General features: G+C 39.8%; 2 protein-coding genes across 5 annotated transcripts; one reads left to right on the top strand and one right to left on the bottom strand.

Moving 5' to 3' along the window:
- Positions 1-224: 224 nt before the first annotated feature.
- On the bottom strand, positions 225-4,398 carry nphs2 (NPHS2 stomatin family member, podocin). The gene is made up of 7 exons (XM_004067991.5): positions 4,060-4,398; positions 3,817-3,920; positions 3,409-3,481; positions 3,102-3,184; positions 2,734-2,993; positions 2,506-2,584; positions 225-1,057 (listed from the first exon to the last, which is right to left on the bottom strand). Exons 1-7 carry the CDS (start codon positions 4,316-4,318, stop codon positions 845-847), a joined length of 1,071 nt encoding a protein of 356 aa, XP_004068039.1. The 5' UTR covers positions 4,319-4,398; the 3' UTR covers positions 225-844.
- Positions 4,399-5,163: 765 nt separating this feature from the next.
- On the top strand, positions 5,164-20,670 carry tdrd5 (tudor domain containing 5). Of its 4 annotated transcripts, none has more exons than XM_011474040.4 (19): positions 5,164-5,404; positions 5,672-5,909; positions 6,390-6,595; positions 6,841-7,144; positions 7,559-7,716; positions 8,719-8,802; positions 9,119-9,175; positions 9,952-10,114; positions 10,374-10,456; positions 10,611-10,634; positions 10,792-10,979; positions 11,069-11,278; positions 11,351-11,417; positions 12,609-12,797; positions 12,967-13,101; positions 14,403-14,465; positions 16,895-17,083; positions 17,173-17,335; positions 20,173-20,670. In XM_011474040.4, the coding sequence occupies exons 2-19, from the start codon at positions 5,681-5,683 to the stop codon at positions 20,244-20,246; spliced, it is 2,586 nt and encodes an 861-aa protein (XP_011472342.1). In that variant the 5' UTR covers positions 5,164-5,404; positions 5,672-5,680; the 3' UTR covers positions 20,247-20,670. The 4 variants fall into 4 exon arrangements, with proteins under 4 accessions (XP_011472342.1, XP_011472341.1, XP_078802007.1 ...); XM_011474039.4 differs by having other exon boundaries at positions 10,768-10,979; XM_078945881.1 differs by having other exon boundaries at positions 10,611-10,635; positions 10,763-10,979.
- The last annotated feature ends 835 nt before the right edge of the window (positions 20,671-21,505 follow it).

Raw genomic sequence — 21,505 nt, 5'->3', positions numbered from 1 at the left:
AAGACCTGGAGAGACAACTGGAGGGTCAGTCTGGAACCTTAACCCTCAGAAGACAAATTCTAAGAACTCAGAAAACACTGCTATTTACAGAAAAATGACAAAGAAAACACTGACAAGCTGCCTTTATGTGTGTTTCAGAGAAAAGTAAGATGGCACCTCCTCCATCACCTTCAGCAGCCAAGCAGGATAGCTCCAAAAAAGAACAAAAGAAACAGTGATCTGCCTTTTCTTGACTAAAATGTTTTTCTTTTTTACTTTATTGCATTTAACCAGAATGGAAATCATGTCTAACACTGTCTTTCATCAAATTGCGTGTGATATACACAGTATTACATATAAATTGACTTGCTTGTGTCAGTTCTGGATTCTGTTTACATCCAATGTAAATAAAGTTTTTGCAAATCTTCTGTTATTTTTTTTAGTATAAATATGAAAAATATGGAACCTTATAGATATATCTATATATAGATAATAGAAAAAGTGGTCCAACAGACTAAAATGATTGTGCATGTGGCCTGTCTGTCACATAAAATAAAACATAATATTGAATGTGTAGGAGCTACATTAAATGTCTTTTGCACTTTTCTGCTTCTTTTTTAAGGAAAAGAAAATGTCCAGTTCAAATAAAATACTAAGAAAGAGGTTCAATTGCCATTCTGTCTGAACAATAGAATCAATGTCAAACACGTGAGGGAAAATATGCTGCAAGAGTTAAAATGTCTGGATCTGGTTTTAAAAATATGAAATGTATAATTTGTTGAACTATTTTGATGTTTTAAACTCTTTAGATCTGCAATATTTGAGATTGTTCCCAAAGGTTCTCTTGTCAAGACAAACGAGTTGATCACATCATTGGTGAGTCTGTTGCTGGCTCCTCTGCTGTTGTGTCTCCCTCTTCTGACACAGTTGGAGGAGGAGGAGGTGGTGGGAGAGACGAAAGGTCAGAGTTGAGATTGAAAAGATCAGGAGAGAGCGGAAGTACAAACGCCGGGTGGAGGAGACGAAGGGAGGCTCTGAAACCATCCCAGGCAGCTGCGTCTCCCTCTGCTGCTTTGGTCTGTGGAACAGAAAGAGTATCAAAACATCTGACCTCCACAAACCCTGGGGAAAAATGCAAAATGAAAATAAAATGATCGTGACTTTAATGAAAGACATGTTAATGAAATTAACAAATAAATTTGGATTCTAAAGTTGAGTACTGAAAAAAAAAACATATGTTCCAGGTTAAGCTTCCTACCTTAGCAAAATAATGCGCAATTTCAGGTGTGAGTCAATATATTGGTGATTATTTTATTTTGGAAATGTAATGTACTTTAAAAGGTAAAATTGGACAAAATAAAGAAAATACAATAAATATCCAAAAGGAAGTGAGAATAAGTAAAAGCCTTATCCGGTCCCTTCCCTAGATCCAATTTATTAGAACACCCACTGTTACAGTCCTGTTCCCTCTCTAATGAGTACACATTCAATTTCAGATTCACACATACCAGTACACACAATTTACTACACATAGAAACATACACACATGGAAACATGTGACACTCATTTGTCATTTTGAAACATGAATTTGGCTCAATTTAAATCTTATTCCCCAACACAAGTGCATCCTCACACCATTCAAATTTGGATCCATAAATATTTACAGATACATCACAGTTTATGTTTTGCATGCATATTGAATACATACAAATACATATCTGAATTTCTTTTATACTTCTATTTCAATATTTCTATAGTTCTATATCTTTGTAGACAATGAATGTGTTAACACGGTCTCAGGTTACCAGGTGACAAGCCACTTTTAAAGTGATCTGATTTCTCAAACGCCATGTAAACTGGAAGTCTGGTTTTCATAACTAGGATTAGAATGAGAGATCTGGTTTCCAAAGTATATTTCTTCTAAGAAAGCCAGCTTTCTTCAGCACTGCATTAGCATGACACACTGCAAAAACAGGCCCCCTAGAAAGAAGTCTAAAATTCTTAATTGGGAAAGAAAATTGTCTAATTTTGAGAGAAAAAAAAGATGCTGTCACTAAAATATGTTTTCTCAAACAATTCTGCACTTTAAAAAATTACTTTTCTTCCAAAACAGAAGATAAGACATTTATTTTCCTTGTAAATGTTTAAAACTTCTGCAGTCTGTTATGAACAATGCAAGTAACACTAACACATTGACTTGGAAATGAGGTAGAAACTAAGCAGCAACACAAGCCAAAAATTGGATTTACTGTTTGTTTTCAGCTTAGAAAAGTGTTTTTCAGACCCATTTTGACAAATACAAGCACATATCTGATAGGATTGCACTTAAATTTAAAGTACAAAGTGGTTCAGTATCGTTCAGGAACTGAGCTGCATTCCCCTGGACGGTTCTTTAACAGCTGGGAGAGAACTTAGTCAGTTTCACACTCTGTTCTTCCTTTTTTGTTAGAACAAATAAAACAGTTGGCAGCACTGTTTGCATCTATATAACAGCTGTAACTGTGTTGTACTGTTGCAGGAACTCACTCTGACTTGCTGTTGTCTTTTTGCTTCTGCCTCTGCAGCCAGAGTTTGCTGTAACTCCACAGGAAGAAAAAGTTCCTCTCTGTAGCAAAAGCAGACATCACCGGATTAGACCAGACATAAGAAGACCAACACTAATATCTATCACAATTTTTTTCTTTAATTTTGTTTAAGGAGATCTACAGCTAAAGGGAAAATGTTTCAAGCAGTGACTGTTGATTTTGGTCTTACATGTCCGCTCTTTCCATCCTGATGCCCCAACGACAGGCAACAGAGTCTACGCCTGCTTTTATTTTCTCCCCGATCCTCCGCCTGTGCAGCAGGATGTGGCTGAAAGAGTGTTGGGCCAGAACGTCTCTGACTGCTGCCTGAACTATACTCTGCAGCATAGAGGTCAAACTTGACAGAGCCGTGCTGCAAAGAGCCACATTCTCTATTTGGTAGTAACAGACCACACTTAGCTCTGGCCTGGCCAAATCCTTTGTCACCACCTTAATTTAAAAAAATAAATAAAATAAAAAAACAAGATTACACTGCTTTTTTAATGAGATCTATGTCTCCAGAGACTTAATTTAATATGATACTTGTTAATACTGCACCGTATGAAGAGGAACCTTCAACATTCTCAGTCGGATGTCAACTTTGTGACACACATCAAGAAATGGGAGGTAAAACAGCAGCCCTGGAAAGACAATGACGAAATGACTTCATGACTTAATTTTCAAAAAAATGTTTGTGCATCACTCTTCTAAAAAAGTACTGGAAATTTTCCTCTTCACTCAAAATTTGGAAAATAAACCACTCATAGTTGCCTCTTGCTGGTCAGAGAATTCAAATAAACATTTTCAGAGGAGTTTAGGTTTGGGTTTTTGGCCAAAATGAAAAAATGTAGTCACTTTTGCAGACCTGGGCCTTTAGGTTTCCCCTGTAGAAGGTGACCGAGCCTGAAGATCACAGCTCTCTCATGCTCCCTCACGACCTGCGAAACAAAAGACAGCCAACTAAAGGCTATCAGAAGTCTTCTGATAGATCATAGCTGATTTTAATCAGATTTGACCAAATCCTCTGGTATAGCATCTGCCAGTGTTCTCATTATGTATTGGGACACATGTTCTCAGTGTCTGTCTTTAAACCGTTGATGTGACACTAGTTTTGGTATTTACATCATATCCACTTAACATGGGCTGAAAATATCAAAAACTCATCTGATTATAAATGTTCTCCCTCGAATATTGTTTGACATATTCTGAATGCGTCAAGCTTTTGTTGGTCAGTCGTCTGAGCAGTGTTTCATTACTGAAGTGTGGTTCATACTTTGACACAGAACCAGATGGAAAAAGGGAAGAAGAGGAGAACCATTGCCAAGACAAAGACCATCAGCAGCCACTCAAACACTCCAAGGTTTTTGCGCTTCAAACCTGCAGAGAGTCACAGCACTCAGAGTGAAACAAATCCACCAAGACGTTCATTCACCATCCTTAATCTTCAATAATCACTACATGTTTAAATCTGCGATTTTTTTTATTTTTATAATTCCCTTAAAAAGCTTAAACTCACCATCTTCCTGCTCTGCTGCTTCCAGAAGTGCCAGGGTCTCCTCCCTAACTCTCTCATCTCGGACACTATCAATGTCCACCACCGTGGATTTCAGCTTAACCTCTTTCTCCTTCTCAGCTTTCATCTGGTCAGCCTCTGGTTTATCCTCCGGCAGCCTCTCTGTGCCCTCGGATGGGGCTTTTCTCTGCTTTCGTCCTTTAGGCTCCCTTTGATTTCTCGGAGGCACAGGGGCTCCCCTTTCCCTTTCCTTTCTGGGCATCACTCTTGGATGGGGATTTTCCTGGACATGTGAGGCGTTTCCCACACTGACTGCAGGCAGCTCATAAATGGAAGCTAACTTTATGGGATGGAGTTACCTTTTGGAAGGAGGGAGGAGAGTTTAGGACCTGCATCAAAGGCTGTTTTTTTGTTGTTGTTTTTTTTGCAGGACAGTGGTGTTTCTGTTCAGGTTTCTTTCTCCTGTCATTTCTGTGTCCCGAAATAATAAATTGAAATACAAAGTGAAAAATAAGAGAAAATACGGAAAGTCTAGGAATGTGTAAAAAACTGGTTTTGTTAAGTTTTATTAACATTTTTGAAAAATACAAACACGCTCCTTATAATAAACTTTGCATCCAAAATACTACAAGACAAATACATATTCACTGCATTTATGGATCATAAACGTTTTCATTTTTTTATAGTAAGCCTCATGAGAGCAATCCTTAAGTCAATGTGATGTACTTAATTTTATTATCATGTTGTGTAAACATAAAATAACACACACATAAAAGTAATGCTAGTAAGTATTTAAGTTATTTAACTCAATTTTGGTGAATTTAGTATTTTACTTTTTTATTTTACTTTATTTTACCACTCTTAGGTGGTCTTTGAGATGTTGGGAATACTTGACTTGTTCAGGGAGTCTTCCACTGTCCTGAAAAGGAATGTGCAGAGTCAGACTTTAGTTTTGACAGGAGATACATTCAACACCCTCCCTATTGAACCTTTAATTAAACCTAATATTTATGTTGTTGTTTTTTATTTCCATGAACACCAGTGAGCGATTTTATGTTTTATTTTTCCATTACTTGTTACAAAAGAGGAAGAAAATGCGAAACTTCCATAATGACCAGAGTGATCATCTTTATACAATAGACGAGCTGTGTTGGTCAACGTCAAGGTAGCTTCCAGAAAGCTGACGCTAGTTGCTTCAACTTGAGCGCCGCTCCCGTATTTTTCTGCGTGTTATAGTTTAGATGCAGTTAATGTCTCTTTAACAAACAATTTTGTTCTAAGGAGTTTTACACGACAGCAGTATCTCTGGCCTGCAGCACCTACAGCTACGCGGAAATTGTTCGGCTAGGTAATCTGAGTGTCATGCTTGCGAAAAATGTCGCAATTAGAGGGCGTTACATTTAAATGTGTGTATTTGTGTTACGGTTTTTATTTTATTATTATTTTAGAAAATACGGCCGTTTTGAAACAGATAAATGTCATTGGTTTACTTTCGAGTTTGCTATCTTAAGATTAGCTTAGCTCCACTAATGGTTTAAAAAAAACAACCTGTGATTCAGTTGCGTAACTTTGTGGTGCTGTTATTTTGCTCGTTATTTTGTGTTTCTGCATTTAGGCTGGAAAGATGAGCACAGAGGACGCTTTAGCTAAACTGAAGAGTATCGTCCGCTCGTTGCTGATTTCGTCCAAGCTGGGGTTGAACCCTGAGCAGCTCAGGCGGGACTACGAGAGCGTGTTGGGCCACCCCATGCCGCTGAAAGAGCTGGGCTTCAGGAGCGTGATGGACATGGCCAGGGAGATGCCCGACGTGGTTTCTCTGCACTACAGACCCGATGGAACCCTATACTTTACGGGTACTTTGATTTTTATCTGGACTCTTCAGAAAACCTATGACTTTCACAAGCCTAACCTAGTAAATGAAAAATTACTCATCTAAAATTATCCGAATTAAAGTGGATAAACCCTGCTTTATGTATGAAGTTTGACACGGTTAGGATTTTTGGCTTTGTGTTGAAGGATGAAATATTATGTAGTTAAAAAACCAAGTGGATGCATCAGAATAGAGTGGAGCAGGGAGCTTGTGGCCTGCTGATCTTAGCACCAACTTCACACTTGCAGGCTTTTTCCAAAAGCATTTTTTCATTTGCTCCTGATTCACAACGATTTGAATGAAGAAATATCCATAAACGCATTTGTAGCTTTATTTTCTTTATATATGTCTTCCATCATGAGAAAAATGCCACAAGAACATGATGAAAACATTAAAAAGACAATTTTGGTTGGAGTGGGTCTTAAAGCGCTGTGTTTAATTTGATTCTGATTTGTTTTTTCAGCTGTGTGTGACGAATCCACTCAAGGGATTGGAGATCTGGTGGCCAAGCAGCGGTTGACTAAGTCGAACAAGAAATTCAAGAATGCTGCTCAGCATTTCTCCCACTCTTACCGGAAAGTCCTCCCTCCAGCCCCACCTAGAAGAGGACGTACTCCTCCAGCGCTCCCAGCCCAGCTCAGGGCACAGCTGCGGGTTCTTCTATCCCAGGTTTGACTTCCTCATGAAACCATTTTAAATCTTGTTCCTTGCCAACACAGAATGTGGGTTTCTATATATTAACATGGAATCCTGTTGAGATTTTCAGCTTTCAGATAACATGTACAAGCCTTTATTCATTGAGTGCTATTGGAATGTCATTATTACCACAGATTTTTTAAGCATATATGTATGAAAAGATATATATGTAACCGTTGAAAAAAAATGTCAATTTATAAATGTGGATGCCTTTGCAGGGTCCAATTAGGCCATCGGATTTACATTCATGTTATTATCGCTGTTTTGGCCGTCCACTGAACATCAACGACTATGGTTTCTATTCCATTGGAGAAATGCTGGAGGCAGTGGCAGACCTGGTTAGCATTCAACAAAGCAGGTTTGGCTCGGTTCTGATCCTGAAGGAGCATTTGTTACACCGTCCAAACCCCAAGCTGTCTGACAAACCAAGTACTGAACCAGAAAAGTCAAGATTAACTTCCACTTTCAAGCCTTTGTCCGCCGTGTCAGACAACCAAGTTGTTGTGCCAACAAAACCTACAGGTGCGTTACAGCAGTGGTCCCCAACCCCCAGGCCGCGGACTGGTACCGATCCATGGGATAGTTGGTATCGGGCCGCAAAAAAAAATCAAAACGAGGCCTACATTCTGAAGGGCGTTTTATTTTGGAAAACAACTGGATGCTCCCCGCCACATCTGACTCAGTCTTGACGAATCTTATGCCTCTTGGTCACCAGTTGAAAATACATCCGCTACTTTCTTAAAGCTGCTTTACAAAGGATAAAAAAATATATATATTTTAAAGTTAATGGAAACTGAAAGCTTAGTTGGACGTTAACCGGTGCGTGGCCTGAAAAGGTTTGTGGACCGCTGCGTTACGGGATACCAAACTTGTGTTACTTATTAAATCCATTTTTTTGGAAGAATTTTGGTTGTTCTGAAAGTCTCCATTTTCCAGCTGCAGCTTCGGTTCGACAGAGTCCTCCCCCATCTGAGACCCCAGCTCAGCTGGTCCATAACAGCACAGTTGTCGGTGACAAGCCCAAGGTGGTCGGGACAGTCCACGAAGCACAAACAGTCCCAAGCTCGAAGACCTATGAAAAACGTGTACTAAAGGTTTGGTTCCAATTTCAAAGATTCATAAAAAAAGCTTTAACCCTGACAAAAATCCCGCGGCACACCAGCATCCAAAAAAAAAATTTAAAAAAAGAGCTACTCATAGTCTGTATTGATGTACAGCCCCTCCACAATCTCACATGCATTTTTGTGATAATTGTGGCAGAAAAAGCTGGAAGTTGCAGCTGTTTTTTCTAAAAGATGTAATAAAAGTTAAGTTAAAAGATTTAAAAACAGTGCGTGTTCATTGTGGTTTCAAGACCGTTAACAAGACGACTCATTGTGCGCTGAGATGCTGTCACTATAACCCAATGCATCATGAGAGATGTAGTGCAAACAGCTGCCGAACGCAAACAGATTAGCGTCTCTGAGCTTCATGGTTTTGTTCACTTGTTCCACAGTCTGATACCGGATTCTGTGAAAAGCTACACCGCTAAATATGAGCTTTAGCGGGTATTTTTGTTAGAATTGAGAGACTTTATGAGCAGAATCGCAACAAGGAAGTGAAGACTTTAACCACTTCTGATTGGACAGACTGATGACATGTGATTAAGCCTCCAAGAATAATTGGTGAAGGCAGTTAAAGGGGCGGGACTTTTCCAAAAACAGAGCTGAAGCTGCAGCTAAATCACTGTACCGTCATTCTTATCAAAATGTCTTTAATAGAATCAAGTAAACACAAAGAAAAAAGTATTTTATGATCTTTCATATTCCTAACTACTCAGTGTTTTATCAGGGCCTGTTTGGATGAACACAGAGCTGATATCCTGGAGATGGAAAATGTTTTTAGATCAGTTAATGAGGACAATTTCCCACGGCACACCTGACCATCTCTCCCACACTGGTTGAAAAACACTGCTCTAAAAGACCTGTCAACAGATTACCACTATTAGATCTGGGAGTTTATCATTTTAAATTTTATTGCCATTGCTTTATTTGAAAGCACGCATGATAATGTGTGTTTTTTAACACTGTTTTTCTGCTCTTCCTTTTGCGTTTTAGCTGGAGCAGGAGCTGCGTCAGCAGATCATTGAGAACAGTGTTTCTGGTGTTGTTAGTCAGGATCTGAAGGACAAGCTGCTGAAGGTGAAGTTCTTCATCGGGGCCCTGAAGTTTTTGATTTGTTCTTAATATGAAAGTGTAGCAGCAAACAGAAACTTTTTGTTTTGTTTTGTTCAAGAACCAGGAACCCCAACGAATGCATCAGACACACATTGCTGACTGCTTGATCTCACCGTTTGGTTGCAGTGCTATTGTTGCTTTTTGATAAAAAGGATGATAGCTTATTTGGAAAAATATATAATTTTCACCGCCATTTAAACAGACAAAATTGTTTTTTTTGTTTGTTTTTGTAAGTACACACCTCTGACCAGCTGTTGTGTGTTTTTGTCCCTTTCAACAGGTTGTAAGTCAGTCAAATGGAGGACTGTCTGTTCATGACCTGCCAGCTCATTACAAGGTAAACTTCACGCCTCGGTTATGTCACGTGAGCTTGACTTTACAAATAGGCTGGGAAAATTCTATGTTGGCTTATTACTAACAGGGTTTGTACGGTCATGAAAAACCTGGAAAGGTTTTGGAAATTGAAAATGCAATTTCTAGCTCCTTGAAAAGTCTGTGAAAAATGACATCTTCTGTAAAGTTTTGAAAAAGTCATGAAATTGTATTATTTTAGATGCAAAAAACATGAAAAAATAAAACAGTTTAACTTAACTTGAGATTCAAATTTAAACTGTGGCAGAAGTTCAGCCTCACGCTATCGAGGATGGGATTTTACATTTCTGTAAAGCAGATCAAGTTTTCATCAGTTCAGCGCTTGATGCTTTCAACTTGCAATCAAATATGGATTATGAAATGATATGAAATGAAGCTTTCACAAGTGGCTTTTTAAGGAGACTTATCAACTGTGGCTACTGGAAGACCCTGAGCGTGCAAAATGCAGACTTTGCTCGACATCAGCAGCATGAGCGAAGCGGGGCTGGTGAGCCACGCGAAAGGGAAGAAACTGTCAGAGAAATGTTCAAAACGAGTAATGATGGCGTTACTTTGGAAGCTTATTGCAACCTTCTGATGGATGTCCGTTTTAAACTCTTTCAATTCCTATAACATGTTGTCGAAGGTTTTGTGTGTTTCTGTGTGTAACGCACACACTTTTATCTAACCCTGAAGAGCTATTGTTGCTGAAAAGCAAATATTAATAATAATGTTAATTGTCAGCTTGTTCTCTTTTCTCAGAGGCTTTTTGACGAAGAGCTGCCGTTGTTGGAGAGTGGCTTTGTCAGTGTCACAGAGCTGGTTGGCGCTCTGACTGACATCGTCCTCGTGAAACCAGCAAATGATGACAATGAGAACCACTTGATAGTCATGGATGTAAACAACGTTGACAACAAGCAACCGGGTGCGTACAAACAATTTTATTCATTGAAAGATTTAAATCCTGATTGTGACTAAAAATCACGCATGTTTTGTTAGGAAGCAGTGTTGTTTTGAATTATATTCAGTACTATTTAGGAATTTCCCGATCAGTTTGTTTTGGCCCCGATCTGATTCAGAGTCATTTGATTTTGAGGATCTGCCGATACAGGGTCCTGATCCGATACTTTTGTAACACACTTTAAAAATTAATAAATGTGATTCCTAAATCTGCAATCATGTAGATTTGTCACTGAAAAACGTCTCTGGGAAATCCCTCTGGAAAGAGGAAACGAAAAGCAGCGACTCCTTTAAGACCCAAGAAATGGTAAGACAGGACACTGTTTTATCCAAACAAGCTTCATAAAAGTCCTTTTTAGGAAAAAGTTCTGTAATATTTGGTAAGATTTTACATCATGGAAGTAAATCCCTAGTTGCTTGACTCAAATATTGTATTTGTTTTTTGTTTTCTTTTATAATAGCAAAGATCTGCCATAAAACTTGAGGTTTGTCACTTTCCATATATTAAAATGAATGACAATTATTTAAATCCTTACAACAGTAGATCCTTAGTGGATTCATAATTAAGCATCATGATGAGTTGTTCCTTTTCTTTGTCGTCCTGTACTCCGGGCGAAGTGTGAGATGTACCCTCCCATTCAGGTACATTGTAGCCCTGCCATTCCCCTGGACGCCCTGCAGGAGCAGCGGCTCAAACCTCCAACGCGCTGCGCTCTGCGGCAGCTGGTACAAGTTTTGGTGGAGTCGGTGGAGTCACCTGGACTTTTCTACATACGTTTCATTGAGAGTAAAGAGACCAGAGCTTTGGAGGACATGATGATCGAGATGAGGTAATGTAGTTACGATTCAGATGCTCAATATTAGCTGTGGGATTGTTGGTTTCTAAGCCTAAATCTTCTCGTTTACTTGTCTTTCTCAGGCGATATTACATGTGTCCTGATGTGTCAAAACGATACCGGCTTCTTGCACCGTTTATCCGACAGGGTCAAGCCTGTTGCGCGTTGACCAAATCATCCTGGTTCTACCGAGTGGTAATCAACCGGGTTATCAACCCAACCCAGGTTGAGGTCTACTTTGTTGATTTTGGAAATACAATGGTGGTGCAGAACACTAGTCTCAAGTTTCTTAAGTAAGAGCCTGGAAACATCTAAATGCAAAAGCTGTTCCAAAGCTGAAGTGGCTCTTCCTCTTTTTTTCTCAGATCAATATACTCTGTTCTTCCGGCTCAAGCTGTTCCTGCCTCCCTCAGTGGAATCAAACCCATCTCTGTGAGTTTCCTGGTGGAGTTGACTGTTCCTGAGATTTACAGTCTTGCATTTGGGTTCATTCTTATGCTCAAATTTGATGAAAAGGCTTGAAATTTGATCTTTCTTCTTTTTTATTAAAAAAAAAAAAAAAAAAAGCATTTTTGATGAACTGCTTTCAAAGTTTTGGAATCACAGCTTTCTGAGCACATCAAAGTAGAACAGAACAGTATTTTTAGTCTTATATTTTAGTCTAATATTTGTAATCATGTGTCAATTAATATATTAAAAATATTGTTAAAAATAATTAATACAAGTAGTGTTAAACGTTATAAATACTCAAACCTTCACTGTTGCAGCTTCAAATTTATTAATCACCTCCGATCATCTTTTGAGTTATTCTCAAAGCATTCCCAATGATCTTTTAATTATGACTGTTGTTTTTAGCCAAGATAATAAATGCCTGTCATTTTCTAGGACATCATTTCTGCAGGGGGGAAGTAGTTCATTAGAAATTCCCCCTTCCCCTCTCCATTGCTGAGAGCTCGGAACAGGAAGCCTGTGGCCCACTCAACGCATTTTTACAACACAAATGGTTATGTTTCCATTGTCATCTGCTCCTCATTCACAATGGTTTGAATGAAGGAATACTGCATAATTATGCAGTTTTTAGCTTAATTTTCTTTTATATGTCCTCCAACATCTAAAAAATGCCACCATAGCATTTAAAAAACACCATTTTCATCAGAGTGGTCGTTAAACATGCACAAAATTCTAGTTTCAAATTATCAATTTAATTCTCCTCAAGGCCCAAAGTTCAACTTTAAGTTCCTAAATCAAAGAAAAGAGAAAAATCAACCAAATAATTCTAATTTCTTTGGTTCCTAATCTTTTTCTTTTGCATTCAGCATTTTTCTCTCTTTCATGTCCTTATTAGACTTTTTAGATATCATTATTATCACGCACTTCAACACAAAAATGCTTAATTTAAAATTATTTGACCTTCCTGCCACATTTAACATGCTCCACCCAACACTTTGTCATGAATTTAACCTAAAACAAATCTTTGAATTCTCAATTACGTGTAATTTTTTGAGTCTTCTTCATTTTCACAGAGGCAGTGGTTTAAAAAAGTTTTTTGTTTTTCCCAACTTTTTAAAAAAAAATCTTATTTGTGGAAACATCCAGATGGAAGTTAACTTTCTTTGCTCAAAGGGCACGTGGACATGTAAAGCCATTGATTCCTTCAAGGCATTGTGCTTTGAGCGCATCCTGGTGGGTGCTGTGGATAGCTACGCTGACGATGTTCTGCAGTTGTTTCTGTGTGACACAAGCACAGACGAGAACATCTATCTACATGAAGTTCTGCTGAGCCAAGGTCATGGGACCGCCTGCCGCTCTGCAGTGAGTCACGCGCACATGAAGTTTGCTTTTTAAAGGGTTTTTACTGCTTGATCACTACTAAATCTGTTTATTCTTTTTTGTGTATATATATATATATATATATGTGTATATATATATATGTGTAAGTTAAATTTAAAGTTAATTCCTTAGCATTGTTTTTTTTTTTCAGTTGTGCATCAAAGTTACACCAGTAAGTCTATACCTGGGGAAAGGAGCGGTGGACTTACCAGAGATAAAGTCTGAGGAGATTTCATCTCTTGAGTCAGCAGAAGAACCTCTTGATTCCACAGAAGATGCTCAGAAGGTAACAAAGAACCATGATACACAGGAAATGTTTGTTGATTCCACCGGTGATTTTCTGCCCTCATAGCAGGACAAAAAAGCAAAATATTAATAGGGCTCGTATATCTACTAGGGCTGCAACGGATCACAAACCTCACGGTTCGGGTCATGTCAGGGTTTTAGAGTCACGGTTTGGATCATTTTTCTGATCAGTAAAATGGAAAAAAACAGCAAAAGAAAAGTCTACAATTATTATTTTTTAAAGCCTTAAAACTTTTAATAAATAATAATAATAATACATTTTATTCATTAGACGCCTTTCTGAGCACTGAGTCGTCGTACAACAGTTAAAACAACAACAATTTAAATACATACACTTTAAATATTATTTATATGAATACCTGAACTAGAGATATCCCTTTATGTAAAAGATGAACAATATAAACAAACGTGCTTTGAGTCATTGCATTTTTTCACCGTGTTTCCTGCTGCCGTAAAGCCCCTCCCACTGGGTCCAGAGGAGCAGCGGCGTTCTCCTGCCACAGTGTGGGACGCTGCTGCTCCTCACTGGGAGAGTCTCTGACTGAATTCTGAAGGGTGTCATAGAGATGTGCAGTGATGCTTTTGGACAGTTCTTCAAAAATAAGCAAACTGGATCTCTCATCATCCACGTCCTCCCTGATGAGGCCAAGAAAAGCTTTTGACAGAAGCTCCTCCCACACGCGGCAGGAGCTGCAGGTGAACACACTTTTGGACAAACGTCAAGCAGCAACTTTGACGCAGTGTAATTGAATTTGACGCACAAATTGGGTTCGGTGTGAACGGGAAATTTAAATGATGCGCGCAACTGACTGCTCTTGCCAGGAATGTTAACTTTTAAAAAAAAAAAAACCAACAACCAACTTCTGCTCTCTGGGTTTTTTTTCTCTCACAGACTGAACGTATCACCCGTCTCCTTGGCAATAATCACTTTTGACGGCTCAACATTTCTAAGACCGTTATGGGAATTTCCGCATTCATAGACTGGCACCCATAAGACGGCTGTAGTTTCTACAGAGAACGTGAAGCCATGTGAAAGCAGAAAACAAATCTTGCAGCTTACTGTTGTGTGGATGCTACTAAATTCTCCATCTTTTGGGGTTTTTTGTGTGTTTTACGTTCACTCATATCCTCTGGTTCAGTCTGTACTTATTCTATCAGTGCTGCTTATCTAATGCATCACATGTACAACAAAGTTGACCAAAAAAGGCACATGTTATGTTTGTAAAAAGCACCAACTTCAGTGTTAATAATGAGAATAAAAACTTTTTTTAATGATTTTAGGCAGAAGAGGATGAACTACCCGATCTTGAGGTTATTGAGTCAAATGACATAATCCAAGTTCAGGTAAGATGACGTCCTTTTTAATAGTTTTACCTATAAATTTGGTTATTTTTCATATAAACATGTTCATAGAGCTGCTGGAAATGTTTACCCTGTAGGACCTGCCTTCCACATTTGAGTACATTTTGGGTTGTGTATTGTAGAGTATTAAACATTTTACTCTACAAAGGCTTAAAGTCCACATAGAACAGAATTTTTTTGAAAATATTAAAGATTAACACGTTTTTTGTTTTGTTTTTTGCACTTTGTGACACCATCATCCTATACAAGAGAACTTGGGTCTCAGAGGTTATAAAAGGTTCAGTTGTATAGTTTTTTTCAGTGTTTGAATAAAGACTTTAAATCTTAATTAATGACAAAAGGCATTTTTAGACTAAAATGTTTCCTGATTTTCCTAGTTTTTATTTTATAGTATCTACCAATCATTTGTAATTAATTCAATATTATAGGTTTTTGTTGATTTTGTTGTTTCTAGGTTAATAACATTTCTTGTATTTGGGCTTGGAGCAATTAATTGGGACTTGCATTAAAATGCATTATCCTTTTTTAAAAACCCAACAGTAATGAACTCATTGATGTTTAGCATAAGGAAAGTACACAAAGGACAAACAGTTTGTAAAGGAGACCTTACTACAAAAAAGATGAAGCCCAGTCATGTGTAGATAAAAATTCACAGAAGTCTCATATTTCCTTTGGTAAATAAAGCTTCTATCTTCCAGTTTGAAATATATACTGATGCTGAATGTTGCAGTACCACCAGAAACCACTGGAGGCAGGTTGCAGAAGAGAGCAATTTCCCAATGTTTTCCAAAGCCGGTTTCATGTGTTTACAGTCAGATTTTCTGCCAAATTAACAGATTTACAGTCTTTTTTTGTGCTATTGTTTTTATGGATATCACTTTATTTTTAATCCACAACAGCCAAAGGTATTGGGAGATGTACATGATGCACTCATAGTTGGCCTTTTTGCAACATTGTTGAGTATAGCAGAGTAAACTTCAGTTAACAAGTCCTTTCCACATTAGGTTTCATTTTTGATATGCATAATCTAATGGTTGAAGTTGGAAATGATCAAATCAACCTTTGAGGCTTTAGTTTAATTAAACTGTGACATCTAGTGGTCATCTAAAGCAGTGTTTTTCAACCTTTTTTGAGCCACGGCACACTTTAACCTTGACAAAAATCCCGCGGCACACCAGCATCCCAAAAAAAAAAAAAAAGCAGAAACTCATAGTCTGTTTTGATCTACAGCCCCCCCCCCCCCCCCCCCCCCCGGCAATCTGACGTGCATTTTTGTGATAATTGTGGCAGAAAAAGCAGGAAGTTGCAGATGTTTTTCTAAAAGATGTAATAAAAGTTAAGTTACATACAAACTGTATGTTCGTTGTGTTTTCAAGACGCTGTCCCTTTAAGCCAATGCATCATGGGAGATGTAGTGTGAAAACTGCGACAAAACGGCAGAAAGACTCGCGTCTCTGAGCTTCATGGTTTTGTTCACTTGTTCCATGGTCTGATACCGGATTCTGTGGAAAGTTACACCGCTAAAGACGACCTTTAGCTGGTGTTTTTGTCGGAACTGACTGAGTTATGAGCTAAATTGGAACAAGGAAGTGGAGACTTTAACCACTTCTGATTGGTCAGACTGATGACATGTGATTAAGCCTTCAAGAATGATTGGTGGAGACAGTAAAAGCTGCGGGACTTTTCCTTACACAGTTATAGCTGCAGCTATTTCGCGTTACCGTCATTCTTATCAAAATGTCTTTAATAGAATCAAATAAACACAACGAAAAAAGTATTTTATGATCGTTTATATTCCTAACTACTCAGTGTTTTATCAGGACCTGTTTGGATGAACAAAGAGCTGATTTCCTGGAGATGGTTAATGTTTTTAGATCAGTTAATGAGGGCAATTTTCCACGGCACACTTGACCATCTCCCACGGCACACTAGTGTGCCGCGGCACACTGGTTGAAAAACACTGATCTAAAGACACGGCAGCCTGTAGAGTTTAACAAAAACATGAAAATTTTAGTCCTAGATCAGCAAAATAAGTTTACAAAGAAAGGTTACTACAATCTGCTGATGCTTACATTTCTTATGCCAATTAATAATGATGTAATGTGTATATGTTGTTGGAAAATGTTAAAATCTAAAAGTTAAATACCATTTTCTTCTGTTAAAAACAGTGTGTAGACACAATACAAATATAAAAAGAAGAAAAAAAACAACCACTGTCATTTATTTCTATTACCATTTTAATGTACATCCCCTGTTGTAAGACAGTGGAAAGTTGAGCTTTTAAGCATTTTAGAAGTATTGAACCTAATATAGATAAATCAACAGCTATTTTTCTCTTTAAATAAAAAGAAAAAAAGAAAAAAAATATGCTATAAGATAACTGGCATCCGTGTTTATTTGTTGTCTTTCAGGATATGGATTCCAACCCAAGCGGTGCTCATTTATCTGAGGACACGCTTAGCCATAATGGACGCAGTGAGGCCTCAAACCATGAATCCCCCTCTGCCAGTCCTGAAAGTCCATCCTCCACCCCTCTCCTCACATTTTCACATTCAAACCAGACTCTGACAACTCCAGCTCACGTAGACGCTGACTCAAACGTGAGATGTTGTTTCCTACGCTCTTCTCTGTGTCGACATCTCCTCCTGATTGTTTCCCTTCTAAATTCAACTTTTTTTCTCTGGCACAGGTCATGTCTTTTCTAGAAACTCCACCCAGCAGCGATTCCAAGCCTCCTGATCCAGCTCCTCAGGATGTGCTGCAGTCAAAGGCCGCTGACTCATCCTCAGACCAACCCTCTCTTTTTTGGAGGATGCTTGGACTCCACACCACTATCCTCAACAGGAGTCCAGGTAGCTGCTACACATTTCATCACAGTTCTGCACGTCTAAACCACAGATCTGCTTTTCACCAAACACAACGTTTGGTTTTTCCATTACTGCCTGACACCATAGAATTGGTAGCAGTGCGTGTTTGGAGTAACCTGATATGCCCCAGAGTTTCCCTGAGTGATTTAAATTCTCTGAATATTTTATTTCTTAAATTTGACAAACTAGCATCACGATTCCTCTGGAAACGTCTCACCGATGGAGGGTTGTCCTTTGTCTGATGGCCTCCTCGTTTACATGTCCTGTTTTTTGTAGACCAGAAGCTGACATGCAGATCCAAACCTTATCTTACACACACTCGGATTGTAACAGGGTTTAGCAGTGACCTTAGTGAACCTTCACATGTGCACTCAGGCAGTCTGTCTCCCTCGCCGTCCAGCATCCACGCAGGGAAATGCCTTCAATCAGATTAGAGGCTGTTCACAGGCGCAGAGAGGACATATCGATTTCTGTCCTGTTCCTCGCGGTGGTGGATGTACCTGCAGCGAGAAGCTGACACAGATCCAATTAGACCTTTTACCAGAGCTATTTGACCCAACAAGCTGCTTTCATCGCTTTTGTTCTGATATTGATACACTGCTGCTCCACTATCATTATGTTTAAAAGAGAGAAAAAAACTGCAAAGTGACAGATCTGCACGTATATTTAACTGACAGCAGCTGCAAGAATAGAGACTGAAAACTCATTAGACACTTTAGTCATTGTCACATGTACAACAGAATTGAAAGTGCTCTTAGTTCAGTGCATCATTCATAAAAAAAAAAAAAAAAAAAAATTATCGCTAGTACATTTTCCCCTAATACGCAGTGTGTTATTCAGCCATTTCAAAAAAATCTGAATCATTTGCAACTAATAGAAATAAAGTGCATCATTTGGTCATTTTCATTAGTAAAATCTAGAATTTACAAACAAAAAGTGTTTAACCTGTTGAAACAAACATAATATGAATATACTAAAAAAAATCTCATTACCACAATGCAGCAGGTTTCTAAAAACCTCTTAACATTTTAAAGTTTTGAATTTACCCTTTTTTTATGCCAATCTTCAAAAATGTGACGGTGATATAGTTATTTAAAAAAATGACTGTATTATGTCAATTTACAGGAAAATTCATTTCCTCTTCAGTTTTTTTGAAACTCCACAGGTTTATCACTAGTGTAAGGCATGTCTTCCCAGCAGAAGACCTTTACAGAAGTGATTTTAAAAAATATTAAATATAGAAAACCAAATAAAAAAAAAACAACCTAAATATTCTGCTCAATGTTGTTCTGATTATCTTTATTTTTGTTACTAAAGGAATACAGATGAGTGGTTTAGGTGCTGCGCCCACCAGGGTTTAGGTGCTGCGCCCACCGGGGTTTAGGTGCTGCGCCCACCGGGGTTTAGGTGCTGCGCCCACCAGGGGTTAGGTGCTGCGCCCACCAGGGGTTAGGTGCTGCGCCCACCGGGGTTTAGGTGCTGCGCCCACCGGGGTTTAGGTGCTGCGCCCACCAGGGGTTAGGTGCTGCGCTCACCGGGGTTTAGGTGCTGCGCCCACCAGGGTTTAGGTGCTGCGCCCACCGGGGTTTAGGTGCTGCGCCCACCGGGGTTTAGGTGCTGCGCCCACCAGGGTTTAGGTGCTGCGCCCACCAGGGGTTAGGTGCTGCGCCCACCGGGGTTTAGGTGCTGCGCCCACCGGGGTTTAGGTGCTGCGCCCACCAGGGGTTAGGTGCTGCGCTCACCGGGGTTTAGGTGCTGCGCCCACCAGGGGTTAGGTGCTGCGCCCACCAGGGTTTAGGTGCTGCGCCCACCAGGGTTTAGGTGCTGCGCCCACCAGGGGTTAGGTGCTGCGCCCACCGGGGTTTAGGTGCTGCGCCCACCAGGGGTTAGGTGCTGCGCCCACCAAGGGTTAGGTGCTGCGCCCACCGGGGTTTGGGTGCTGCGCCCACCGGGGTTTAGGTGCTGCGCCCACCGGGGTTTAGGTGCTGCGCCCACCGGGGTTTAGGTGCTGCGCCCACCAGGGGTTAGGTGCTGCGCCCACCGGGGTTTAGGTGCTGCGCCCACCAGGGGTTAGGTGCTGCGCCCACCAAGGGTTAGGTGCTGCGCCCACCGGGGTTTGGGTGCTGCGCCCACCGGGGTTTAGGTGCTGCGCCCACCGGGGTTAGGTGCTGCGCCCACCGGGGTTTAGGTGCTGCGCCCACCGGGGTTTAGGTGCTGCGCCCACCAGGGGTTAGGTGCTGCGCCCACCAAGGGTTAGGTGCTGCGCCCACCGGGGTTTGGGTGCTGCGCCCACCGGGGTTTAGGTGCTGCGCCCACCGGGGTTAGGTGCTGCGCCCACCGGGGTTTAGGTGCTGCGCCCACCAGGGTTTAGGTGCTGCGCCCACCGGGGTTTAGGTGCTGCGCCCACCAGGGGTTAGGTGCTGCGCCCACCGGGGTTTAGGTGCTGCGCCCACCAGGGGTTAGGTGCTGCGCCCACCAAGGGTTAGGTGCTGCGCCCACCGGGGTTTGGGTGCTGCGCCCACCGGGGTTTAGGTGCTGCGCCCACCGGGGTTAGGTGCTGCGCCCACCGGGGTTTAGGTGCTGCGCCCACCAGGGGTTAGGTGCTGCACCCACCACAAATCACTGAACCTTTTGAAAAACATCAACACCAAACCTTTAGGAACAACGTCCAAAGAAAAGCTTGGAGTAAAGTTTCCATCCAAAGGTCAACAAACAAAAAGTTGATTTGCAAAACAAAATAACTTAGATATTTACTGCTAAGCTGTGGCAAACAAGAAGCTCTGTGAGGGAAAAGTAACCTCCTTTGAATCTGTGTATTTCAGAAGCATCTGGGCCCACTCTGAACCTCCGGCGTTCTGGTTCCTGCTTTCCTCTGTTCGGTGGAGGAGGCCTGTGACGACACCTTCTCAGATAACCACTTTGGAAAACAAGTCATTTTGTTACATTGTTTTGCTCTTTAAATTGTTTCAATTCCTGTCCTTAAAAATGTTTATATAATAAGAATGTTAGTATCAGGAAGATTTTGTTTACAAAAAAAAGTTAGTATTTGTTTAACTTATTGTACATTTATGTCATTTGAAGCAATGTTCAACAGATGAAAGCTAGAAAATACAATGAAAGTATGTTTTCTGTTCTTTTTAGAAGGATTTTCTATTTTAATTTAATTTAAACCCTTAAAGATAAATATGGGATACGTTTTTTAAGAACGGATTTTGAAAAAAATGAAAGGTTACGGTTCATTCTGTTAATATTGGAAAACTTTATTGGGACAGCTTTTACCATACATTCACAATAAACAATATTAATGATATTACCTTAAAGATGGATTTCTGATTGAACACAACCACATATATGCAGACAGTCCATCGCTGCAATGGACAAACGCTAGCAGCACCAGAAGCTTTTTTATTCTGTTTGCATGGCTGCAAGAGGGTGACGCTTGCAAAGGCAGACTCTGGGTAAACCTTATTAAGATGGGAGAGTAATGTGGTTGCTGCTGAATTAGCAGCTGACAGCAGCAGAGGATCTGTGCACTCAGATCTTACAGCTTTCAAACCAGCCTTCACTAAACAATGGATTTTTTTTTTTGTCTGCTGTTCAGTACCAATGTGATAATCTTGACTGTTTTTCCTCACTATTTCCATCATAAGAAAATTTTTAACTCCTAGTAAAGCTCCTATGTTTTAGTATATATATAAAACATCCTGTTAGTCTGTTTTTGATGTACTTTAGAACCCAAATGAGGCTATGGCTGAGGAAAATGACCATCTCCATGAAGGTGAAAGAAGCTGAGTGGGCTGTGGCAACCCTCTGACCCTGACCAGGACAAAGCGGGTTTGATGGATGAGAGTGAAAGTAAAGCAATTGGAGCCATTTGGTTTCAGAAAATCTGATCAGACTTCTGTTTATTTTGCAGCTAAATGCATTTTTTTAGCTGCTGCTCATATTGCAATGCAAAGAAACCTCCAGTAATGTGAGAAGTCTTCATTTTTAAATCTCTTATTTTTTATTACAATTAATTTTCTTACAGATGAATTTTAATTTTTTTTGCATTTGCTATTTAGGTTTTATTAAACTTTGCAGATTAGAGTTTAGTATTTGTGGTTTAAAAACTAACAAAGTCCTGTATGGACCTACATTTTCATAATGATAAGT

Source organism: Oryzias latipes, chromosome 4 (genome assembly GCF_053564925.1).
Source record: "Oryzias latipes strain Hd-rR chromosome 4, Olatipes_Hd-rR_3.1".
NCBI lineage: Eukaryota > Metazoa > Chordata > Actinopteri > Beloniformes > Adrianichthyidae > Oryzias > Oryzias latipes.
This window is presented reverse-complemented; position numbering and strand designations above follow the sequence as displayed.

Excerpts from the sequence above, each read along its gene's own strand:
- nphs2 (XM_004067991.5), bottom strand. The coding sequence starts at position 4,318 with ATGCCCAGAAAGGAAAGGGAAAGGGGAGCCCCTGTGCCTCCGAGAAAT. Across the intron at positions 3,482-3,816 it reads CCATCTGGTTCTGTGTCAAA|GTCGTGAGGGAGCATGAGAG; the intron begins GTATGAACCACA and ends TTTGTTTCGCAG. Across the intron at positions 2,994-3,101 it reads TGAAGGTTCCTCTTCATACG|GTGGTGACAAAGGATTTGGC; the intron begins GTGCAGTATTAA and ends TTTTAAATTAAG.
- tdrd5 (XM_078945881.1), top strand. The coding sequence starts at position 5,681 with ATGAGCACAGAGGACGCTTTAGCTAAACTGAAGAGTATCGTCCGCTCG. Across the intron at positions 10,457-10,610 it reads CCTTTAAGACCCAAGAAATG|CAAAGATCTGCCATAAAACT; the intron begins GTAAGACAGGAC and ends CTTTTATAATAG. Across the intron at positions 17,336-20,172 it reads TATCCTCAACAGGAGTCCAG|AAGCATCTGGGCCCACTCTG; the intron begins GTAGCTGCTACA and ends TGTGTATTTCAG.